The sequence below is a fragment of the Bos indicus genome, chromosome 5 (genome assembly GCF_029378745.1).
Source record: "Bos indicus isolate NIAB-ARS_2022 breed Sahiwal x Tharparkar chromosome 5, NIAB-ARS_B.indTharparkar_mat_pri_1.0, whole genome shotgun sequence".
Lineage (NCBI taxonomy): Eukaryota > Metazoa > Chordata > Mammalia > Artiodactyla > Bovidae > Bos > Bos indicus.
The window spans coordinates 77,214,926-77,239,062 of NC_091764.1; the positions used below are offsets into that span (position 1 = coordinate 77,214,926).

The following is a 24,137-nucleotide window of genomic DNA, read 5'->3' on the forward strand; positions in this document are numbered from 1 at the left end:
GTTTCCCCTTGAAAAAGGTATTTTTGCATGTACTTCAAAAGCTGCTCCCTGAGCCTCCAGCTTCCAACTGGGCTGAACCTAAATACTAAGAACCTCCTCTAGGGATACTGATAGATCTTAGACAACCTAAACTAATGGGACCCACTAAGAATAAGGTAGGCTATTTGGACAATCACAAAGGTTCGAGAGACAACCAAGATCTAGGGCAAGGTTGAACAATAAGATGCATCTCCTACACAAGGCCACTCTTCAAGACTTGGAGAGGTTGCTGTTTATTCTAATGCACCCAAACCACCACAGAGACTCAAGGAAAACAAAGAAACAGAGGAGTATGTTCCAAACAAAAGAACAAGATAAAACGTCAGGAAAATAGCCTTACTGAGATGGAGATCAGTGATATAGCTGATAAAGTTCAAATTAACAGTCATAAAAATGCTAAAATAGCTAAGATGAACAAAGAGATTTTCAACAGAAAGAAAATACAAGAAAGTACCAAACAGAGTTCAACAACAGACTACATGAAGCAGAAGAATCAGTAAACTTGAACAAAGAGCAGTGGAACTCATCTGCTGCTGCTGCTAAGTTGCTTTAGTCGTGTCCAACTCTGTGCGACCCCACAGATGGCAGCCCACTAGGCTCTGCCGTCCCTGGGATTCTCCAAGCAAGAATACTGGAGTGGGTTGCCATTTCCTTTTCCAATGCATGAAAGTGAAAAGTGAAAGTGAAGTTGCTCAGTCGTGTCTGACTCTAATCAGCAGCAAAAAGACAATTTAAGGGACTTATAGGGCAACATTAAGTGGACCAACATTCACATTATAGGAGACTCAGAAGAAAAAGAGAGAAAGGGGCAAAAAACTTGAAAAAATAACGGCTGATAATCACTGCAACTAAACTGGGGACGATAAGAGACATTCAGATCCAAGAAGTTCAGAGAGTTTGTATAAGATGAACCGAAAGAGACCCAAACCATTTATAATTAAAATGTCAAAAGTTAAAAGACAAGGAGAGAATTTTTAAAATAGCAGTACAAAATGACTTATTATGTATAAGGAAAATCTCCCACAAAATCAGTAGATTTTTGAATAGAAACACTGCAGGTCAGAAAGGAGTGAGTGGCACAACATATTCAAAGTGCTGAAAGAAAACAACTGCCAACCAAGAAATCTCTACCCAGCAAAGCTGTCTTTCATTATGGAAGAAGAGGTAAGAGTTTCCAGACAAGGATAAGTTGAAAGAGTTCATCACCACTAGACTGGCCTTAAATGTTAAAGGGATTCCTGCAAGTTGAAACAAAAAGGAGTGAGTTAGTAACAGGGAAACAAAGTATGAATTTCACTGATAAAAATAAATATATAGTAAAATTCAGAATAATCTAATGTAAAGATGGTAGATTAATCACTTGTAAATCTAGGGTAAAAGACAAAAGAAATAAAAATAATTAGCAAGGGAGGGGAGTCAAAGCTTTATATAAGAGTTTTAGAATAGAATACACTATACTGATGTTATCAATTTAAAACAGACCATATTATCAATTTAAAACAGACTTATAAATAAGTTTTAAATAAGCTTCTTGGTAACCACAAATCAAAAACTTATAGTAGAAATGTAAAAGATAAAGAAAAGGCATCTAAACATACCACTATAGAAAAATCATCAAATCACACAGGATGAGAATAAGAAAAGGAAAAAAGAAAAGGAATGATTAAAGTCAGAAAACAATTAACAAAATGTCAACAAGTACATTATCTATCAAAAATTACTTTCAATGAAAAAAAAGTTACTTTAAATGTTAAATGGGCTAAATTCTCCAAATAAAAGAGTGCCTAGAGGCATTTAAAAAAAAAAAAGGACCCATCTATACACAGCCTATAAGAGACTCACTTCAGATGTAACATAACACACACTGAAAGTGAAAGGATGGAAAGAGATATTCACATTCAAATGGAAACCAAAGAAAGCTGGGGTGGCCATACTTATATCAGACAAAATAGACTTTAACACATGATTCACTGGGGGATTTTGGTAGAAACTAAAGTCCGTGGCCCATGATTTGTTATGTAAGAGAATATTGAAACATCTCCATTTGAGTAAATATCACCAACTTTTATTCTACTTCATGTACTTATTTGAAGCCTGAGAAACGCTGGACTGGAAGAAACACAAGCTGGAATCAAGATTGCCGGGAGAAATATCAATAACCTCAGATACGCAGATGACACCACCCTTATGGCAGAAAGTGAAGAGGAACTAAAAAGCCTCTTGATGAAGGTGAAAGAGGAGAGTGAAAAAGTTGGCTGAAAGCTCAACATTCAGAAAACGAAGATCATGGCATCCAGTCCCATCACTTCATGGGAAATAGATGGGGAAACAGTGGAAACAGGGTCAGACTATTTTGGGGGGGCTCCAAAATCACTGCAGATGGTGACTGCAGCCATGAAATTAAAAGACGCTTACTCCTTGGAAGGAAAGTTATGACCAACCTAGATAGCATATTCAAAAGCAGAGACATTACTTTGCCAACAAAGGTTCATCTAGTCAAGGCTATGGTTTTTCCTGTGGTCATGTATGGGTGTAAGAGTTGTGAAGAAGGCTGAGCACCGAAGAATTGATGCTTTTGAACTGTGGTGTTGGAGAAGACTCTTGAGAGTCCCTTGGACTGCAAGGAGATCCAACCAGTCCATTCTGAAGATCAGCCCTGGGATTTCTTTGGAAGGAATGATGCTAAAGCTGAAACTCCAGTACTTTGGCCACCTCGTGCGAAGAGTTGACTCATTGGAAAAGACTCTGATGCTGGGAGGGATTGGGGGCAGGAGGAGAAGGGGACGACAGAGGATGAGATGGCTGGATGGCATCACTGACTCGATGGACGTGAGTCTGAGTGAACTCCGGGAGTTGGTGATGGACAGGAAGGCCTGGTGTACTTCGATTCATGGGGTCGCAAAGAGTCGGACACGACTGAGCGACTGAACTGAACTGAACTGAAGTGCCTCACTAAAGCATTTTAGTATTTCATTAGAGTGTGATAGGCAGTATAGCAGGCACATATAGCAGGCACCTCTGTGCAGGGGAACAGAACACCCAGTACAAATACACCATGGTTCACTGCATCTTGCCCTGAAAGAGCAGACTCTACACTTTCTGGCGGCATTTTTTTCCTCAGTCCTGTAGGTATGATTTCCTCTAGAATACATTCTTTTATTTTACCTGGTAGTTGACAAGGTGGATCTTTGCAGGAAGCTCTTTTAGAAATGCCACAAGGGGCTTCCCTGGTGGCACAGTGGATTAGAATCCGTCTGCCAATGCAGGGGACATGGATTCTATCCCTGGCCTGGCAAGATCCCACATGCTGAGACCAGCTAAGTCCCTGCACCACAACTACTCAGCCCGTGCTCTTGAGCCCATGAGCCACAACTACTAAGCCTGTGTGCCACACCAACTGATACCCACACACTAGAGCCTGTGCTGAGCAACAAGAAAAGCCAGCACAAAGAGAAGCCCATGTGAGTGAAACCAACACCTCCAAGCAGCAGCTGCCCTGCAGCCGAGGAGGGTTTCTCTGGCCAGTGTTGCTCCCACCAGTCTACAGCACGGGGAATATCTTTGCAAACCTATTTAAGGGCCTTTTTGGCAAAAAAGAAATGTGCATTCTCATGGTGGGCCTAGATGCTGCCGGAAAGACCACCATCCTGTACAAACTAAAGCTGGGTTAAATGGTGACCACCATTCCCACTAATAGGCTTCAATGTGGAGACCGTGGAATACAAGAACATCAGCTTCACTGCATGGGACATGGGGGGCCAGGACAAGACCTGGCCTCTGTGGTACCACTACTTCCAAATCACACAACGTCTCATCTTTGTGGTCGACAGCAGTGACACAGAGCATGTGAATGAGGTCCACAAGGAGCTCATGAGGATGCTAGCAGAAGACAAGCTCAGGGACACTGTTCTGCTCGTGTTTGCTAACAAATAGGACCTTCCCAATGCCACGATGCAGCCAAGATCACAGACACGCTAGGTCTGCACACTCTGCGCCACAGGAATTGGTACATTCAGGCCACCTGTGTCTCCAGTGGGGATGGGTCTATGAGGGACTGGACTGGCTGTCCAATCAGCTCCAGAACCAGAAATGAGCTATAGTCTTCTCTCCTCCCCTCTTACTCCCTCCTCCCCTCTCATTCCCTCCTTCTACCCTTGTTTTACTCTCACGTGGCAAACGTGCCCCTATGATGTGAGTGCCAGAAGCTGTCTCCATGGTTGGTCACAGTGTGCTTCACCATGCTGTAAATGTGCAGCTGCAGCCTGCAACTGGGTTTTTATTTAATGTGAATAGTTCTTGTTTCCAATGAGCCAGTTTCTGGTACTCCTGTTCAGTATTGTGTGGTAGTCACTTAAGTCCTGTCCGACTCTTTGCAACCCCATGGACTGTAGCCCACCAGGCTTCTCTGTCCATGGGATTCTCCAGGCAAGAACACTGGAGTGGGTTGCCATTTCCTTCTCCAATGCATGAAAGTGAAAGGTGAAAGTGAAGTTGCTCAGTCGTGTCCAACTCTTCGAGACCCCATCGACTGCAGCCTACCAGGCTCCTCCGTCCGTGGGATTTTCCAGGCAAGAGTACTGGAGTGGGTTGGGGTGCCATTGCCTTCTCCATGTGGACTATACACATATAGAAAACAACAGAATACACATTCTTCTCAAGCACATAAGGAATATTCTTCAGGATAGGCCACAGGACAAGTCTTAAAAATAAATTTTTAAAAACTGAAATTATATAAAGTGTCTTTCCCAATGATCATGGTATAAAACTAGAAATCAATTTTAAGAAGAAAATTGGAAAATTCACAAATCGTGGAGATTAAATATGCTACTGAACAACTGTACTGGGCTTCCCTTGTGGCTCAGCTGGTAAAGAATTCACCTGCAACGCAGGAGACCTGGGTTGGGAAGATTCCTGGAGAAGGGAAAGGCTGCTGCTCCTCCTGCTGCTAAGTTGCTTTAGTCGTTATGACTCTATGCGACCCCAGAGACGGCAGCCCACTAGGCTCCCCCATCCCTGGGGTTCTCCAGGCAAGAACACTGGAGTAGGTTGCCATTTCCTTCTCCAAGGCTACCCACTCCAATATTCTGGCCTGGAGAATTCCATGGACACAGTCCATGAGGTTGCAAAGAGTTGGACACAACTGAACTACTTTTACTTCACTTCACTACTGAACAGCTAACAGATGAAAAAAGTCAAGAGAAATCAAAGAATATGTTGAGACAAATGAAAATAGAAATATGGATACCAGACCTCTTAGAATGCAGCAAAAGCAGTTTTTAGAGGGTAGTTCACAGCAATAAATATCTGTTATTTAGAAACAATAAGGATCTCTAATAAAAAAATCTAATTTTACACCTCAAGGAACTATTAAAAAACAAAGCCCAAAGTTAGTAGTAAAGGGAAGGATTTATCAAAGATCAAATCAGATAATGAAATAGGGACTAACAAAAAAAAAAAAGAAAAGAAAAACTAACAGCCAGCTCTTTAAAATGATAAACAAAATGGACACACATTTAGCTAGCCTCACCAAGGAAAACAGAGAGAGGACTCAAATAAATGAGAAATGATAGAGAGGTCACAATGAATATCACAGAGATATAAGATCATGAGAGATTAGTATAAACAATTATACATGAAAAAGTTGAACATTCCAGAAGAAACAGACAAATTCCTATCAAAAATCTAACGAGATTGATTCATAAAGAAAAAGAAAACCTAAACGTATCAATTACTAGTAAGGAGACTGAATCAATAATTAAAACCACCCAACAAAAGTCTAGGTGCTGAGAGCTTCACCGGTGAATCCAAACAATCAAAGAATTAACACTCCTCCTTCTCAAACTAGAGCCAGACATCCTGGAATGTGAAGTCAAGTGGGCCTTAGGAAGCATCACTACAAACAAAGCTAGTGGAAGGTGATAGAATTCCAGCTGAGCTATTTCAAATCCTGAAAGATGACGCTGTGAAAGTGCTGCCCTCAATATGTCAGCAAATTTGGAAAACTCAGCAGTGGCCACAGGACTGGAAAAGGTCAGTTTTCATTCCAATCCCAAAGAAAGGCAATGCCAAAGAATGCTCAAACTACCATATAATTGCACTCATTCCACATGCTAGCAAAGTAATGCTCAAAATTCTAGAAGCCAGCCTTCAACAGTACGTGAACCGTGAACTTCCAGATGTTCAAGCTGGATTTAGAAAAGGCAGAGGAACCAGAGATCAAATTGCCAACATCCGCTGGATCATCGAAAAAGCAAAAGAGTTCAAAAAAAACATATATTTCTGCTTCATTGACTATGCCAAAGCTATATTTGACTGTGTGGATCGCAATAAATTGTGGAAAATTCTGAAAGAGATGGGAATACCAGACCACCTGACCTGCCTCTTGAGAAACCTGAATGCAGGTCAGGAAGCAACAGTTAGAACTGGACATGGAACAACAGACCGGTTCCAAATAGGAAAAGGAGTACATCAAGGCTGTATATTGTCACCCTGATTATTTAACTTATATGCAGAGTACGTCATGAGAAATGCTGGGCTGGAGGAAGCACAAGCTGGAATCAAGATTGCTGGGAGAAATATCAATAACCTCAGATATGCAGATGACACCACCCTTATGGCAGATAGTGAAGAAGAACTAAAGAGCCTCTTGAATGTTGTTGGAAGGAAAGTTATGACCAACTTAGACAGCATATTAAAAAGCAGAGACATTACTTTGTCAACAAAGGTGTGTCTAGTCAAGGCTATAGTTTTTCCAGTGGTCATGTATGGATGTGAGAGTTGAACTGTGAAGAAAGGTAAGGGCCGAAGAATTGATGCTTTTGAACTGTGGTGTTGGAGAAGACTCTTGTGAGTCCCTTGGACTGCAAGGAGATCCAACCAGCCCATCCCAAAAGAGATCAGTCCTGGGTGTTCACTGGAAGGACTGATGCAGAAGCTAAAACTCCAATACTTTGGCCACCTGATGCAAAGAGCTGACTCATTTGAAAAATCCTGATGCTGGGAAAGATTGAAGGCAGGAAGAGAAGGGGACGACAGAGGATGAGATGGTTGGATGGCATCACCGACTCAATGGACATGAGTTTGGGTAAACTCCGGGAGTTGGTGATGGACAGGAAGGCCTGGCGTGCTGAGGTTCATGGGGTCACAAAGAGTTGTTGGACACGACTGAGAGACTGAACTGAATTTCCCAAACCCTTTGAAGAAAGAAGAGGAGGGAATAATTCAAAATTCATGTTATAAGGCCAGCATTACCTGATACCAAAACCAAGGCAGGACCACCACAAGAGAAGAAAATTGCAGGCCTTTATCCCACAAAATCAGAGATGCAAAAATCCTCAACAAAATTACAGCAAACTGAATTCTGTAATTCATTAAAAGGATCATATACCATGATCAATGGGATTTATTCCAGGGATGCAAGGACGGCTCTGTTACACACAACGCATTAACAAAATGAAGGATAAAAATCAGATGACTATCTCAATACATGCAATACATTTGACCAAATTCAATATCCATTCATGATTAAAAAAAAAAAACTCAACAAAGTGAATAAAAGAGGGAGCATACCTCAACTTAATAAAGGCCATATATGATAAGCTCACAACTAACATACTTGATGGTAAAATGCTAAAAGCTTTCCCTCTAAGATCAGAAACAAGACAAGGGTGCCTACTCCTGACACTTCTACTTGACAAAGTATTGGAAGTTCCAGCCAGACCATTAGGTAAGAAAAAGGCATCTAAGTCAGAAAGTAAAGTAAAACTGTTACTATTTGCCATGATATTTATGTAGAAAACCCTAAAGACTCCACAAAGAATTGTTAGAACTAATCAATGAATTCAGTAAAGTTGTAGGATACAAAGTCAATATGCAAAATAGGTTTTGTTTCTATACCATAATAATGAACTATCAGAAAGAGAAATTAAGAAAAAAATCCCATTTACAATTGCTTCAAAAGAATAAAATACCTAAGAATAAACTTAACCAAGAAGTTTATTTAAAAGACCTGTACATTAAAAACTATAGAACACTGATGAAATAATTGAAGATACAAATAGAAAGATATTCTGTGCTCATGGATTAAAAGAATCAAGATTGCTAAAATATCCATACTACCCAAAGTAATCTACAAATTCAATACAATCCCTATCAAAATTCCAATAACATTTTTCAAAGAAACAGAGTAAATAATCCTAAAATTTATAAATAGGATAGCCAAAGCAATCGTGACAAAGAACAAAACTACAGGAGAGTCATCATAACATGCTTCCTGATTTCCAACTATGTTTAAAAGTTGTAATAATCTGGGAGTTCCCAGGCAGCCTAGTGATTAGGATTCTGAGCTTTCACCACCATGGCCCTGGTTCAATCCCCGTGGTCAAGGAGCAACTGAGATCCTTCAAGTCACAATAAGATGATGCCATAAAAGATACCACCTCATACCTCTTAGAATGGCTATTACCAAAAAGGGAAGAAATAAATGTTGTGCAGGATGTAGAAGAAAGGAAACCCTCATATGCTGTTGGTGGGAATGTAAATTGGTGCAGCCACTGTTTTAAAAACAGACACACAGATAAATGGAACAGAGAGCTCAGAAATAAACTTACGCATATATGAACAATTAATTTACAAAGACAACAAGAATATATAATGAGGAAAGGATAGTCTCTTCAATAAATGGTGTTGGGAAACACAACAGCCACATGCAAAAGCATGAAACTGGACTACTATCTTACACTAAACAAACAAACAAAAATCAGCAGAAAAATGGGTTAAGACTTGAATATAAGCCCTGAAAATGTAAAACTCCTAGAAGAAAACACATAGGCTGTAAGCTCCTTGACACTGGTATGGGTGATGATTTTTTTTGGATTTGACACCAAATCAAAGCCAACTAAAACAAAAATAAACAAGGAGGAGTACAAAAAAACTAAAAAGCTTCTGCACTGCAAAGGAAACCATCAATAAAGTGAAAAAGGAACCTATGGAATGGGAAAATATATTTTCAAACCACTTAACCAATAAGAGGCTAACATACAAAATATACAAAGAACTCAGACAACTCAATAACAAACAACAAAAGAAACACACACACACACACACACACACACAAATAACCTGATTTAAAAATGAACTTTGGGGGATTCCCTGGCAGTCAAATGATTAAGACTCCAGGCTTACACTGCCAAGGGCCAGGTCTCATTCCTCGTGGGGCAACTAAGATCCCACAAGCCACATGACATGAACAAAAATAAATAAAAATGAACTTAGAAGCCAAGTAGACATTTTTCCAAAGAAGACATACAAATGGACAATAAGGACATGAAAAAAGGCTCAACATCACTAATCAGTGTCTTGTGTGTGCTTAGTAGTGTCTGACTCTCTATGACCTCATGGGCAGCAACACTGGCTGCTGCTGCTGCTAAGTCGCTTCAGTCGTGTCCGACTCTGTGCGACCCCAGAGACGGCAGCCCACCAGGCTCCCCCATCCCTGGGATTCTCCAGGCAAGAATACTGGAGTGTGTTGCCATTTCCTTCTCCAATGCATGAAAGTGAAAACCGAAGTCTCTCAGTCGTGTCCAACTCCTAGCGACCCCATGGACTGCAGCCTACCAGGTTCCTCCGCCCATGGGATTTTCCAGGCAAGAGTACTGGAGTAGGGTGCCATTGCCTTCTCCATAAATGAGTGCAGCCACTATTTTAAAAAACAGTATGGAAATTCCTCTAGAAGTTAAAAATAGAGCTATGATCCAGCAATTCTACTTCTGGGTATTTATCTAAAGGAAACAAAAACACTGAACTGAGAAGATATATGCATCACCCTGTTCACTGCAGCATTATTTCAAACAGCCAAGAAATGGAAATAACCTAAATGCCCACAAGTGTATGAACAGATAAAATAAATGTGTGTATGTATACACACGTACACACACACACAGAAATTTAGCCATTAAAAAAAAGAAGGAAATCCTGCTATTTGCAACAACATGAATGAACTTTACTAAGTAAAATAAGTCAGAGAAAAAGCAAACAGCGCATGATCTCATTTGTATGTGGAATCTAAAACAAAAACAAACAAGTCATAGAAAACAGACCAGTGATGGGGGGTAGGTGAAATCGGTAAATGTGATCAAAAGGTACAAACTTCCAGTTAAAAATCAATCACGGGGATGTTAAGTACAACACAGTGATTATAGGTAATAATATACTATTGTGTATTTATAGAGTGTGAGGGTTACTAAGTGAAAGAAAGTGTTAGCTGCTCAGTTGTGTTGACTCTTTGCAATCCCCTGGACTGTAGCTCGCCAGGCTCCTCTGTCCATGGGATTCTCCAGGCAAGAATACTGGAGTGGGTTGCCATTCCCTTCTCCAGGGAATGGAAAAAATCTTAATAGGAAATCTTAATAGTTCTCATCATAATAAAGAATTGTAACTGTGTGGTGACATGTTAACTAGAATTATTGGAGTGATTGTTTCCCAATGTATACACATGTCAGATCATATGTTACACAACTGAAATTAATATAATGTTTACATGTCAATCATATCACAATTTTTAAAAATTTATGTGTCAACACACATACACAGAACAAAACATGTCTGGGCACTCCCAATTTTTACCTCAGTATTCTAAATGCCATCAGTTTCTTCAACAATTGGTTAGATCAGGGCTTGTTTCCCCCTGGTGATATAAACACTCCCAAGTCTGCCCTCTTTCCTCCACAAAGGTAAGCAGCTACGGGAGCTTCAAAGTGGCAAAAGCCACAGCCAGCTTGCTGTGAAAATAGGGCTCACTTGGCACTGCAGTGTCTTCTGCTCTTTACATCTCTCATAGTCCCCAAACTGACTCAATATCCTGTATACTTAGGGGCTAAAAATTTGTGTATATGGTCTCAGTGTAATTTTTAGTTTCTTCCAAACTGCACTGTATTGAGATTTATAATGTCCTGGATTTATATTTTGAGACGGACCCTTAACGTTTTGTCATAGCTTTAGCTCTTTCTGATAACTATCATCAACTGGGAACAGGAAGTTGTATTCTTTTCATGCAACTGAAAATAGAATTGTTGTAAATATTCATTCATGCCACATTAAGCAAAGCTGATTTAGTTTTTAACTTCTAAGTTTTTACTTTTCATTGCATAAAGCAGACCTCTCAATTGTTTATTTTGATATTAATATAACAGATAAAAATGTACATTTACTAAGTTTTTAACTTTTTATTTTGAAGTAGTTTTAGTTTTACAGAAGGTTTCCTTAATATTTTTCATGTTTATTTTTAGAGTTCTTTTTAAATGTTTTATTTTGGGCTGCACTGGGTCTTGGTTGCTGCATGCAAGCTTTCTCTAGTTGCAGCCAGCAGGGGCTACTCTCCAGTTGCAGTGTGCAGGCTTCTTATTGCAGTGGCTTCTCTTGTTACAGACCATAGACCCCAAGGCACAGGCTTCAGCAGTTGCAGCTTGCAGGCTCAGTTGCGGCACATGGGCTTAGCTGCCCCAAGGCATATGGAATCTTCCCTGCCCAAGGATCAAACTAATGTTCTTTGATTGGCAGGCGGATTGTTAAGCACTGAACCACCAGGGAAGTCCTGTCTCATTTATTTTAAATAAAATATTTCTGAGTATCCTTAGAAATATTAACTTTTGGAGTATTTAAATAAATAAACTAACATGTTTTTACCACAAAGCTCAAACACTCCACCTATTGAGAAAATGGGCTTCCCCAGTGTACTTCAGACAGTAAAGAATTCACCTGCAACGCAGAAGACCCAGGTTCGATCCCTAGGTCAGGAAGATCCCCTGGAGAAGGGAATGATTACCACTTCAGTATTCTTGTCTGGAGAATTCCATGGACAGAAGAGCCTGGAGGGCTACAGTCGATGACGTCGCAAAAAGTCGGACACAACTGAGTGACTAAGTACACAGCACACACACACACTGGCAAAATATAAATCTAAAATTTACACCACTTCAATTATCCCAGATCCAAACTTGCTAAAATGCTAAAGACCTTAGGGAGCAGTTTTTTTCCTGGTTATAAAATACAGACCCAGTGCTGTCTGGAACATAAATGGTAAGAGTGAAATATAGATATCTGAAAAGCAAGAGTAATATTCAGAAAAATCCCTACTTTTTTCATAAAAGCAGGAAAACTTGGGGAATGTGGCATGAATCTACATATTAAAGAACTCAGTGAAACTCCACCATAAAACACAAAGAGATCCACATGGGGACAAATTATAGTCAAACTGGTGAAAGACAAATATTGAAAGCACCAAGAGAGAAGCAGAGAATCAACTCAAATACAGGGGATCCTCAATAAGATTAATAATACAATAAATTTATCACTAGACATCTTGGATGCCAGAGGTAATAGTATGACATTTAAAGATGTGAGACAAAAAAACCCATCAACCAAGAATTCTAGATCTAATTTAATACTTTGAGGGCAATACTCCCCAAAGCAATGCAGATTCAACACAACCCCTATCAAAATCCAAACAATCTTGTCTGCAGAAATGGAAATACCAGTTCTAAAACTTCTATGGAATGAATGGCAAGGGACTCCTCACTGCAAAACAATCTTGGGAAAAAAAAAAAAAAAGAACAAAGTTGGGAGGCTCATACTTTTTGTTTTCAAAATATACTACAAAGTTACAGTAATCAAAACTGTGTGTGATACTGACTTAAGAGGAGACCTAAAGACCAACAGAAAATAATTGAGAGTCCAGAAATAAGCCTATACATCTATAGTCAATTGATTTTCAACAATAGTGCTGAGCCCTAAAGTGGGCAAGGATAGTCTCCAACAAATAGCCCTGGATCAACTGGACAGGCACATGGAAAGGAATGAAGGTGAACCCATCAGATCAGATCAGATCAGTCGCTCAGTTGTGTTCAACTCTTTGTGACCCCATGAATCGAAGCAGGCCAGGCCTCCCTGTCCATCATCAACTCCCGGAGTTCACTCAGACTCACGTCCATCGAGTCAGTGATGCCATCCAGCCATCTCATCCTCTATTGTCCCCTTCTCCTCCTGCCCCCAATCCCTCCCAGCATCAGGGTCCTTTCCAATGAATCAACTCTTCGCATGGGGTGGCCAAAGTACTGGAGTTTCAGCTTTAGCATCATTCCTTCCAAAGAAATCCCAGGGCCGATCTCCTTCAGAATGGACTGGTTAGATCTCCTTGCAGTCCAAGGGATTCTTAAGAGTCTTCTCCAACACCACAGTTCAAAAGCATCAATTCTTCGGTGCTCAGCCTTCTTCACAGTCTAACTCTCACATCCATACATGACCACAGGAAAAACCATAGCCTTGACTAGAAGAACCTTTGTTGGCAAAGTAATGTCTCTGCTTTTGAATATGCTATCTAGGTTGGTCATAACTTTCCTTCCAAGGAGTAAGTGTCTTTTAATTTCATGGCTGCAGTCACCATCTGTAGTGGTGAACCCATACTTCATACTGAACACAAAAATTTACTCAAAATGGATCAAAACCTAAATGTAAGAGCTGAAACTATAAAACACTTAAAAGAAAATACAAAATAATAATAAAATAATAAATTTTCATTACTCTGGACTTGGCAATGTTATATATGACACTAAAATCACACGCAACAAAAGAAAAAATAGATAAGTTAGACTTTATCAAAATTGAAAACTTTTGTGCCTCAAAAGAATGATCATGAAAGTAAAAAGATAACCTTCAGAATGGGAGAAAATATGTGCAAATCACATACTGATAATGATCTTGTATCCAAAATACATAAAGAACTCTGGCAACTCAACAATAAGAAGACAAATAATCCCAACAAGCACCTAAAAAGATATATATTTCATTAGTCACTAGGGAAATACAAATTGAAACCACAATGAGATACCACTTCACATTCTCATCAGAATAATAAAAAGACACAATAACAAGTTTTGACAAGTTTGTAAACAAATTGGGACCCTGGTAGTTTGCTACCATAAATAATCTGGGGCTTCCCTGGTGGCTCAGATTGTTAAGACTCCTCCTGCAATGCAGGAGACCCAAGTTCAATCCCTGGATTGGGAAGATCGACTAGAGAAGGGAATGGCAACCCACTGCAGTATTCTTGCCTGGAGAATTCCGTGGACAGAGGAGCCTAGTGGGCTAAGAGTCAGACACAACGAGTGACTAACACACACACACACAGTGTAGAAACAGTTTGGTGGCTCCTCAGAAACTTAAAATGTAGAATTACCATACGACCTCATTTTATTTGTAGATATATACCAAAAAGAACTAAAAACAGGCATTCAAATATTTGTACACAAATATTCATAGCAGCACCACTCACAACAACCAAAAGAGAGAAACATTCCAAATATCCATCAATAGATGAATAATAACAAATATGGTAAATACACACAATAGAAGATTAGTCACCAATTAAAGGGAAGCACTGGTACATGCTACAATGTGAATGTATCATGTTATACTAAGTGAAAGAAGCTAAACTTAAATGGCCACATATTGTATGATTCTCTTTCTATAAAATTTCCAGAAAAAGTAACTCTATTAAGAAGGGGAAAAAAAAAAAGGTGGTTGTCAGGGACTCAGGGGAAAGAGAATTACAAAATGACTGCTATGGATACAAAGTTTTCTTTTGGGGTGATGAAAATATTTTGGACCTAGACAGAGGTGGTGGTTACACAACATTATGAATGTACTAAATGCCACTGAATTGTACACTTTAAAATAGCTAATTTTTATGCTATACACATTTCACCTCAATGATTTAAGAAACATTTTTTTTAAGGAATCAGCACAGAGATCTGATCTTTTAAGGTTTACAAAGAGAAACTAGGGAAAAAGAAACGGAAAGGGAAAAACATGAGTTTACTTAAGAGTACTCATTTTAGGAATTAAACACTGAAGGAATGAAACTAAGATCAATATTTGGCACCAAATTACTAAACTTAGTGAAGCCATCATCTCTACAGTTCAGTTCAGTCACTCAGTCGTGTCCAACTCTTTGCGACCCCATGAACCACAGCACGCCAGGCTTCCCTGTCCATCACCAACTACTGGAGTTCACCCAAACTCATGTCCACTGAGTCGGTGATGCCATCCAACCATCTCATCCTCTGTCATCCCCTTCTCCTCCTGCCCCCAATCCCTCCCAGCATCAGGGTCTTTTCCAATGAGTCAGCTCTTCGCATGAGGTGGCCAAAGTATTCGAGTTTCAGCTTCAACATCAGTCCTTCCAATGAATACCCAGGACTGATCTCCTTTAGGATGGACTGGTTGGATCTCCTTGCAGTCCAAGGGACTCTCAAGAGTCTTCTCCATGGGAGAATGGCATTGAAATATGTATAATATCATATATGAAACGAGTCACCAGTCCAGGTTCGATGCATGATACTGGATGCTTGGGGCTGGTGCACTGGGACGACCCAGAGGGATGGTATGGGGATGGACGAAGGAGGAGGGTTCAGGATGGGGAACACACGTATACCTGTGGCAGATTCATTTTGATATATGGCAAAACCAATACAATATTGTAAAGTTAAATAAAATAAAAATTAAAAAAAAAAAAAAGAGAGAGTCTTCTCCAACACCACAGTTCAAAAGCTTCAATTCTTCAGCGCTCAGCTTTCTTTGTAGTCCAACTCTCACATCCATACATGACCACTGGAAAAACCATAGCCTTGACTAGACGGACCTTTGTTGGCAAAGTAATGTCTTTGCCATGTAGGTAAAGTGTAAGACAGAGACATTACTGCCACTGCGAAGTTTACCACTCGAACTAACTACAGAGCATTTACTACATCTGTAACTCACTCACTGTACACTACTCCATTAAATGTGAATGTGAGGTGCTGTATATATGCTGCTGCTGCTGCTACTGCTAAGTCGCTTCAGTCATTAAATGGCTTAGATGACAAAGTAATGGTGTACTTATATTCAAATCAAGAAAAGTTTTTTTCCAACATATTGAGGAAAATATGAGAAAAAAATACATTGCTTCTATTCTTATGTAGTTCTTCTATAACTGATTAATAAAGGATTGAATTTCAGTTATTAAGGGCATGAATGGAGATAACCCCCATTAAATCAAGTCTAAAAACTGAATATTTTTTTAGACTCCTGCATTAATCCTAAACATTAACATGCAAATATGGCATACACATATATAGCATATAACTATCACTATTAGGATGGTTTTTGCTGACATATGTTAATAATGACTTTCACAATGCTGAGATCTTTACTTTTCTACCCTGTTCCCTCCCTAATTTTGCCAACAGATTTACTCACTGAAATAAATTCTATCTCATGCAAGGAAAATCTTTCTTGATTTTAAACTATTTATGCTAACACCCTATAGCTCTGATTCTTTTACTGCTTCAGGCTTTTTAAAGCATTGAGACCCTATTAAAAGTATATGCAAAGTTTCTGATCTACAGCTAGGAAACACAAATTACTATCAAAGAAGATTTAATTTCTTCTCCTCTATTTTTATTTACAAAACCGATTGATTTTGATAATAAAAGCCCAAGTGTTTAAAAAATATTATCCAGTAACTCAAAGTATTTATCTTTGAAGCATCTACTACATACACAGAGACTGTACCAAGAGCTAGGAATAGGAACACAGCAGTAAACAAAATAAGCTCAAAAAAAATATTCTCATAATTTACTATATTAATGAACCAGAGTATCTAGCTATTGCAAACATTAAGTTACAAGTACCATAATATGTGAAGGCAGAATTGAGCACATATTGGTATAGGATCTATATCAATCCTATAATCAACCAAGGAAATGTGTTTCTGAAATAATTTCTAAGAAGCCCCTCTCGCCCACCCTAGACAGGATGTCTATGGTTTCCAGGGTTACTAGTGTCTGGAAATACTCTATTTTGAGTTCCCTCTTAAAATATCTATACCCTGTACTCTATATTCGGAGAAGGCAATGGCACCCCACTCCAATACTCTTGCCTCGAGAATCCCATGGACCGAGGAGCCTGGTGGGCTGCAGTCCATGGGGTCGCTAAGAGTCGGACACAACTGAGTGACTTCACTTTCACTTTTCACTTTCATGCATTGGAGAAGGAAATGGCAACCCACTCCAGTATTCTTGCCTGGAGAATCCCATGGACAGAGGAGCCTGGTGGGCTGCCGTCTATGGGGTCGCACAGAGTCGGACACGACTGAAGCGACTTAGCAGCAGCAGCAGCGATGAACCTGATGGAAAGTGAGGAAACCGTCCCCTTTCCAACAGAAAACATCATTTTAAAAACCCTGTGGTTGATTCTCTTCAACCAAGAAAAGCAGCAGGCAGAAAAAATGAAATGTATACTTCTCTGTCATACTAAGTTACTTCTTCAACATTTCCACATGTAAAAATGTATTATCTACAAGAGATGTCAACATGAAAAGATCAGAGAACCTTGATGCCCAATTTAGATGGAAGTCAAAAACCACTGCCTACGCAGAAAAATTGACTATCTCTTCCTTATATCCACAAACTCCAAGTACAAGTTGGTCTGGGTTTTTTTGTTTGTTTTTAACTGCTTCGGTGTTTTCGAAACGGGAATCACACGGCAGGAAAACACTCAGGTGCACCCAAATAGGGGCCCTCCTGGGCCCCGACACCGAAGTTCCAATACTGATTCCGCAGCCCCTGAGCAAGGCAAGGAGGGAAACAAACACCCCGCCGCCCTGAAACCAACCTAGAAGGGGCTACCCGGCCCCGCGTGCCCCACGCGTCCCCCAGGTGCCCTTGGAAGCAGCGGCCCGCGGGCGAAGCCGCGCCCGGTCCCCGCGGACTCCAGTTCCGCCCGCCCGTCCCTCTCCCACCCCGCCCCCGGGACCCGCGGGACCGCGGCGCCGGCTCCGCCCCTCGCCTCCCCGCCAGGCCCCGGACTACCAGCCCGGGTGCAACGCAGCCCCAGGCGCCCAGGCGCGGCAGCGCCCTCCTCCCACAGGCCGCGAAGGCCGGTCGGGGAGCAAGCGCTGCCGCAGCCTCATCCAGGCCTGCGCCCCAGGCTCCGGCCTGGACGGAAGCCGCCCTCCTCTCTCACCTGCGTTCCCACCACCACGATCTGAGGCAGCTGGATGATGTCGGCGCCCACCGTGTTGAAGACGTCCTGGAGTTTGTTAATAACAGGAATTAGCGCCTCCATAACTCGTAACACACAAGACCCCAGCCGTGCCGGCCGCGGCAATGAATGGGGCCGGGGCCCAGAGTCAGCCTCCTTCCTCCTCTCCCCCGCCCTCTCCTCGGGAGCCGGCACCCATTGGACCCCGCCCGCTACCTGCCCCCTCCCGACGGGCCATGCGCCAAGACGGAGGCGCTGGAAAACAGTCGCTGCCGGGAGTTGTAGTTCTGGCGAGGCGGACCGCCGGGCCTACAGCTTCCGGAAGGCTGTTCCGTGCAGGCGGCTCGCCAACGTGGAGGGAAGGATGCTTGGGATTGGGCTGCTGTCAAAAGAATAGGGAGCGAGGCCCAGAGAGTCAGAAGGAAGAGATACATTTATATTTGTCCGCGAGGCAAAATAAGTGTGAAAATTTCGGATAGGAATATGTGTTAAATATAGCGGAGTCTGTTAATTATCCAGGACGTCATTTCCTGAAAAGGACACTGTCAAGTAGAGCTGGTTGGAAAGGCTTAAAAATCGTAGCCTCAGACACCCCAGCCAAGTACAAATGGTATGCAGGCTGATACTAGAAGATGCGAGGTGCTATTCTGCAACAAAAAATGCAAAACCAGCTCAGATTAGAACACGAGGGCTCTCTAGAATGTTAAAATGTATTCAGAAAAACTATGAAAGTGCCAGATTTTCAAGAGAAGAGCTAGGGCTGGGCCCTCATTCTCTATATTTTGTATAAATATGTATTCACTGTGGCCTGATTTCTGGCAAAGTGGAAAGCTGATAACTGCCTTACTAGCTGTTTGCTAAGTGTGCCTACTGTTTTATTCCTAAATGTTTTTCTTTTTTAGATGGACAGTATCTCTCCTCTACTGTGAACCTCCAAAGCTTTCCTCTCTCACAATAAAAAAAGGTGATATCTGAACAAAGAGCCAAAGTAGGGGAGGAAAAAGACCCCTCCCCTACTTGACTTTTTCCATGGTGTATCTCCATGTAACATGGTACATACTGAACTTGTTAACTATCTCTCTCTTCTAGATTACCAGCTTGTAGACGCCAGGGATTTTTGACTGTTTAATTCACTGATGCATCCCTAACCCCTGGAAAGGGACAAACAAGATAGTCCCAAACTCATTATCCTCTGAGTTTGCAATCTAACAGAGGATGACACCATAATAGACAAATGCGTGAAGTGCTATGACTGCGTTTATTATGGAGTCCTTTTTCTAATCCAAGATAGGAGTGAAAGTTCAAGCAAGACTTCCTAGAAATTACTAGGTACAATCTCCTTGAGAGTAAGGACCACCCCCTTGAAAGTAAGGACCACTGCACAGCTTTACTGAGTACCATCACCCGCACAGCCATACAATATCATGTGCTAAGTCATTTCAGTTGTGTCCAGCCCTGCGACCCCATGGAGTGTAGCCCACCAGCCTTCTCTGTCCATGGGATTTTTCAAGCAAGAACACTGTAGTGGGTTGCCATGCCCTCCTCCAGGGTATCTTCCCGACCCAGGTATCAAACCCACATTTCTTATGTCTCTTGCATTGGCTTTACTACTACTTCCTTACTACTAGCACCACCTGGGAAGCCCCCCATACACGTTGGCTGTGGGGAATATGCTTGATTTGTTCAGCAAGACACATGAGAGATACTCAATAAATACTTCTGAACAAATGAATTAAATTTCATCTAAGCTAAGACCTGAAGGTCCGTTAGTGGTGTTTTGGCATCAAGTTTTATGAACATTTCCTTCTATTTTTTTTTTTTATTTCAGAGTCAAAATGAGACAAACAACTTGAGAATTCCAAAAACAGAAAGCAGACCAAAGATAGTATTTATTTTCTACCAAAGATAGTATTATATAACAGTCAGATGTTACCCACTTTGTTTCTCAGAATTCTGTTGATGGAGCTTTTGGTCTCTTCTTTATCTCTGAGCAGTCTATATTTTGTCTGAGATGAAAAGACAGACAAAAGGGGAAGGTAGGCTCACAGTGAAGCTCCATGGGCATAACCAGTAACTGCTTCATAGGGGCAAGGTGCCCTGGGCAACAACTATGCAACTGCTTTTCCTTTATTTGTGACCTCAAAGGACATAGTCTTTTTTATTTGTTAATGGCAAAATTTAAAGAGCAGGCATGTATAATATATAATATAATATAATATGAGGTAATATTATAATATATCCATGGGGTCGCAAAGAGTCGGACAGGACTGAGCTACTGAACTGAACTGAATGGGGAAATTGTCTGCAGACGGTAGTCAGTCAGGTGGCTCAGAAGCTAACAATTGAATCTGCTAAATAGTGAAGTACTGACAGACCATTAGAGGGCAGCGTGACAATACAATTGAGAATTAAGAGCAGCAGAGTCTAATTTCTTCACCCTATACTGTTTTCTTCCCTTTGTTCCACGCCCATATACCAGTGGAACTTATCACCTCCTTTAATCCTCCCACCTTCAGAACATGTGGCATATTTTATTAACTGTTTGAAATAATAGGCTGATTTTACCTCACAAAAATGCCAACAACAAATGTTACTTGTTTGGCATCCCTGTTCTTAAACACCTACCCTATCTCTGGGAATTTCTCATTAGCCTCTTTATATCTGTACTTCAGGTTCCCAAAATGTCGTTTGGCATTCGTAGAAACTCCTCAAACCTCCTATCTCCTCTGTTTTTCAGGACTCTCTTTCACCTTTCCTGCTGCTGCTGCTAAGTCGCTTCAGTCATGTCTGACTCTGTGTGACCCCATAGATGGCAGCCCACCAGGCTCCTCCGTCCGAGATTCTCCAGGCAAGGATACTGGAGTGTGTTGCCAGTTCCTTCTCCAATGCATGCATGCATGCTGTCGCTTCAGTCGTGTCTGATTCTATGTGACCCTATGTACAGCAGCCCACCAGGCTTCTCTGTCCACAGGATTCGTTAGGCAGGAATACTGGAGTGAGTTGCCATTTCCTTCTCCATTCATCTTTCCTACACCAACTCAAAGCCCACACTTTACGGTGAAGAAAAATTTAGCTTTTCAGCCCTTGGTTAGCTGCCTTTGCATATCCAAGGGCTCACTGGTACACTGTGGTAAACAAAGGGACAAAAGCCAGGATTTCTTCTGTCACCAGCCCAGTCTAGGAGAGACTTTGAACATCTCTCCTTTCTAATTCCCAGCCAGTCCATCTAACCAGTACTGGGCAGCATCAGTCAATTTGAGTTTTAAGAACTAGTTTTCTGGGACTTCCCTGGGTTTGGTTAAAAAACCACCTTCCAGTGCAGGGAACATGGGTTCGATCCCTGGTCAGGGAACGAAGATCCCACATGCTGCAGGGCAACTAAGCCCGTGAACCACAACTACTGAGCATGCGTGCCGTAACTAGGACTTGATGCAGCCAATACATAAATATTTTTTTTAAAAAGAAACAATTTTCTAGAAATGCTGTATAACTGGGATGGATGTGTCACATAAGTGACACAGCAAAATTAGTGAATAACATAGTGTATCATAAAGTTCTAAGTATATTATATATAATATATATAAAGTTTTATCCATTAGTCGACTTTTTGTTTATTTTTGATGGCTTTTATTTATTCTCTTTCCTGTTGAATTACTGAATATTTGACCAAATGAGTAAATAGATATATGTCTGTATGAATGAATAAATATATGTTTTCCATATTAAATTTACTTTATTTGAGCTAGTCAAGAAGAACTTGTTGTTTTACTTATTATAGCATGAGGGAAGAAGTTCTGAATTAATCATTCTATTTAAGAATGATGTGACCTTACTCCCAATCCCAATCTATGAAATAGGAATAATAACATAACTACTAAAGATGTGACCTACTACCAAAATGAAAGTAAGTTTTTAAGCAGCTTTAGCAGTACTAGGAAGCTAATGCAAAGGTAGAAAATGATATACCTCAAAATCCCGACAGCAGTCTTTAATGTGTGCCACTATTCACACCATTGGAAAAACCAAATCAAACAAACCAAAATTAAAATAGAGAATTAATATAAGTAAATTAAAGCTATATTAAAAACTAAAGCTACAAAGGTGAATAAAATACATTCTGCAAAATTGTTCAAATCTCATTCTCTCCTCTGAGGAAGAAAATCAGCAAGTAACTAGAATTAATATGGAAGTCAGCACTAGATGAAAGGATTAATAGGAGTTGACCTGACAAAGATGAAGGGAAACAACTTCCAAACTAGACAGAGGGAACAACTTGTGCCAAAGTGAAGAGAAAGGAAAGGACATGAGGCATTCTGGATGGTTTAAACAGCTTAGTGTGGCTTAGTATAGAGTGAGGCCTGTGAGGGAATAGTGAGTGGCAAGACTAATAGCTGGTCAGACCAAGGTGAACTCATGAGAGTGAGGAGTGAGAGATGTCTCCTGAAGGTAATGAAGAAAATCAGAAGGGTGACCAAAGACAGACATGATGTCATGAATTTTACAAAGATCACCTCCATCCCACTGAATTGGGATGGGGGAAGGGAGTACAGGAAACCTGATAGGGAATATTGTGGTAATCAAGTCAGAGATGATGGTAGTATATCCTGGGGTGGTAATGACGGAGTGTGTGTTTGTGTGTGTGTGTGTCAGTCACTCAGTTGTGTCCGACTCGTTGTGACCCCATGGATGGTAACCTGCCAGGCTGCTCTGTTCTGGAATTCTCCAGGCAAGAATGATTGAGACACCTGGACAAATTTAGAATAGATGCACTTGTTCAGAGAATATAAAGATGGGTAAAATGGGTAATAGGAATATTTAAGAGGAAACAGAAGAAGGATGTTAAAGAAATAAGCCATAAAATGGTGACCAAAAAGATAAAAGGAAAACAATAGCTTGTTCAAAATGTATTTCAGCCTCTTTCTTGTGGGCCTTTTCTCTTTTTCTTCTGCTTCAAAAACGAAAAAGCTAAAAGCTTCATATCCAAATATATTTGCAACAAAGCACTCCAGATATTTTTGTTCCCCAAAACAGGCTCAAAGGCTTAAATTCTGAACTAAACTGTGAGAGGATGGAGGAGGTGTGCAACGCATCCATTTTACTTGTGCAGATCATGGACATGAGATACAGTCCTGGAGTTGATGGTTCTGATGATGTTTTCCTGATTCTCAGATAGTGGCTGAGGTAAAGAGATCCTGAGAGCCAGCTCCTGATTGTAGTAAAAGTGAAGTGAAGTGAAGTCTCTCAGTCGTGTCCGACTCTTTGCGACCCCATGGACTGTAGCCTACCTGGCTCCTCTGTCCATGGGATTTTCCAGGCAATAGTATTGGAGTGGATTACCATATAGTAAACATATCGGTAATCCTAGGAGTCCCAGTGATTCTGGGAGTATTTCCTAGATGTCTAGCCTAGAGCCTGTTTTTTCAGTCAGAAAAAAACAGAGTAAATATTAAGCATCTAATTCCAGGTACTAAATCCCTTTCTGCTTAAATTTGATAGAGGATTGTATTTGTTTTCTAGGGCTATTGTGGCAAAGTACCACAAACTGGTTTCTTTAAAACACAGAAGTTTATTGCCTCATAGTTCTACAAGCTAAAAGTTCAAAGTCAAGACCTCAGCAGGATGGGCTTCCTTTAAGGACTGTGAAGGAGAATCTGTTCCATGCCTCTCCCCTAAATTTTAGTGACCACAAACATTTCTTTCTTGTGACAGCACAACTCCAATCTCTGCCTCCTTCTTCACATGGCAGTCTGCTCCCTGCATGTGTTCACATCAACTCACTTCTGTGCTTATCTGTCTCTGGGTCCAAATGTCCTACTTACTCTAATGACCTCGTTTTACTAGAGACAGAAGAAGGATTTTTTTAGTTTGGTGGTTTTTTTTTTTTTTTTTTATGTAGACCATTTTAAAAGTCTTTACTGAGTTTGTTACACTACTGTTTCTGTGTTTTGTTTTGTTTTGTTTTGTTGGCCTCAAGGTATGTGGGATCTTAGCTCTCCCACCAGGGATCAAACCTGCGACAAAGT

General features: G+C 40.8%; 1 protein-coding gene and 1 pseudogene across 11 annotated transcripts in view; one reads left to right on the plus strand and one right to left on the minus strand.

The window, feature by feature from the left end:
• Positions 1-18,307, minus strand: part of DNM1L (dynamin 1 like) — a 60,034-nt gene extending 41,727 nt beyond the window's left edge. For 6 of the 11 annotated variants that reach the window (XM_070789813.1, XM_070789812.1, XM_070789809.1 and 3 more), the window contains exon 1: positions 18,097-18,304. In XM_070789813.1, the coding sequence (XP_070645914.1) occupies positions 18,097-18,198 (102 nt within the window). In that variant the 5' untranslated portion in view covers positions 18,199-18,304. Of the gene's footprint in view, positions 1-18,096 lie in introns of all 11 variants that reach the window. The other 5 variants (XM_070789805.1, XM_070789808.1, XM_070789804.1 and 2 more) reach the window with 2 other exon arrangements.
• Positions 384-4,132, plus strand: LOC109558534 (ADP-ribosylation factor 1 pseudogene; annotated as a pseudogene).
• Positions 18,308-24,137: the final 5,830 nt, after the last annotated feature.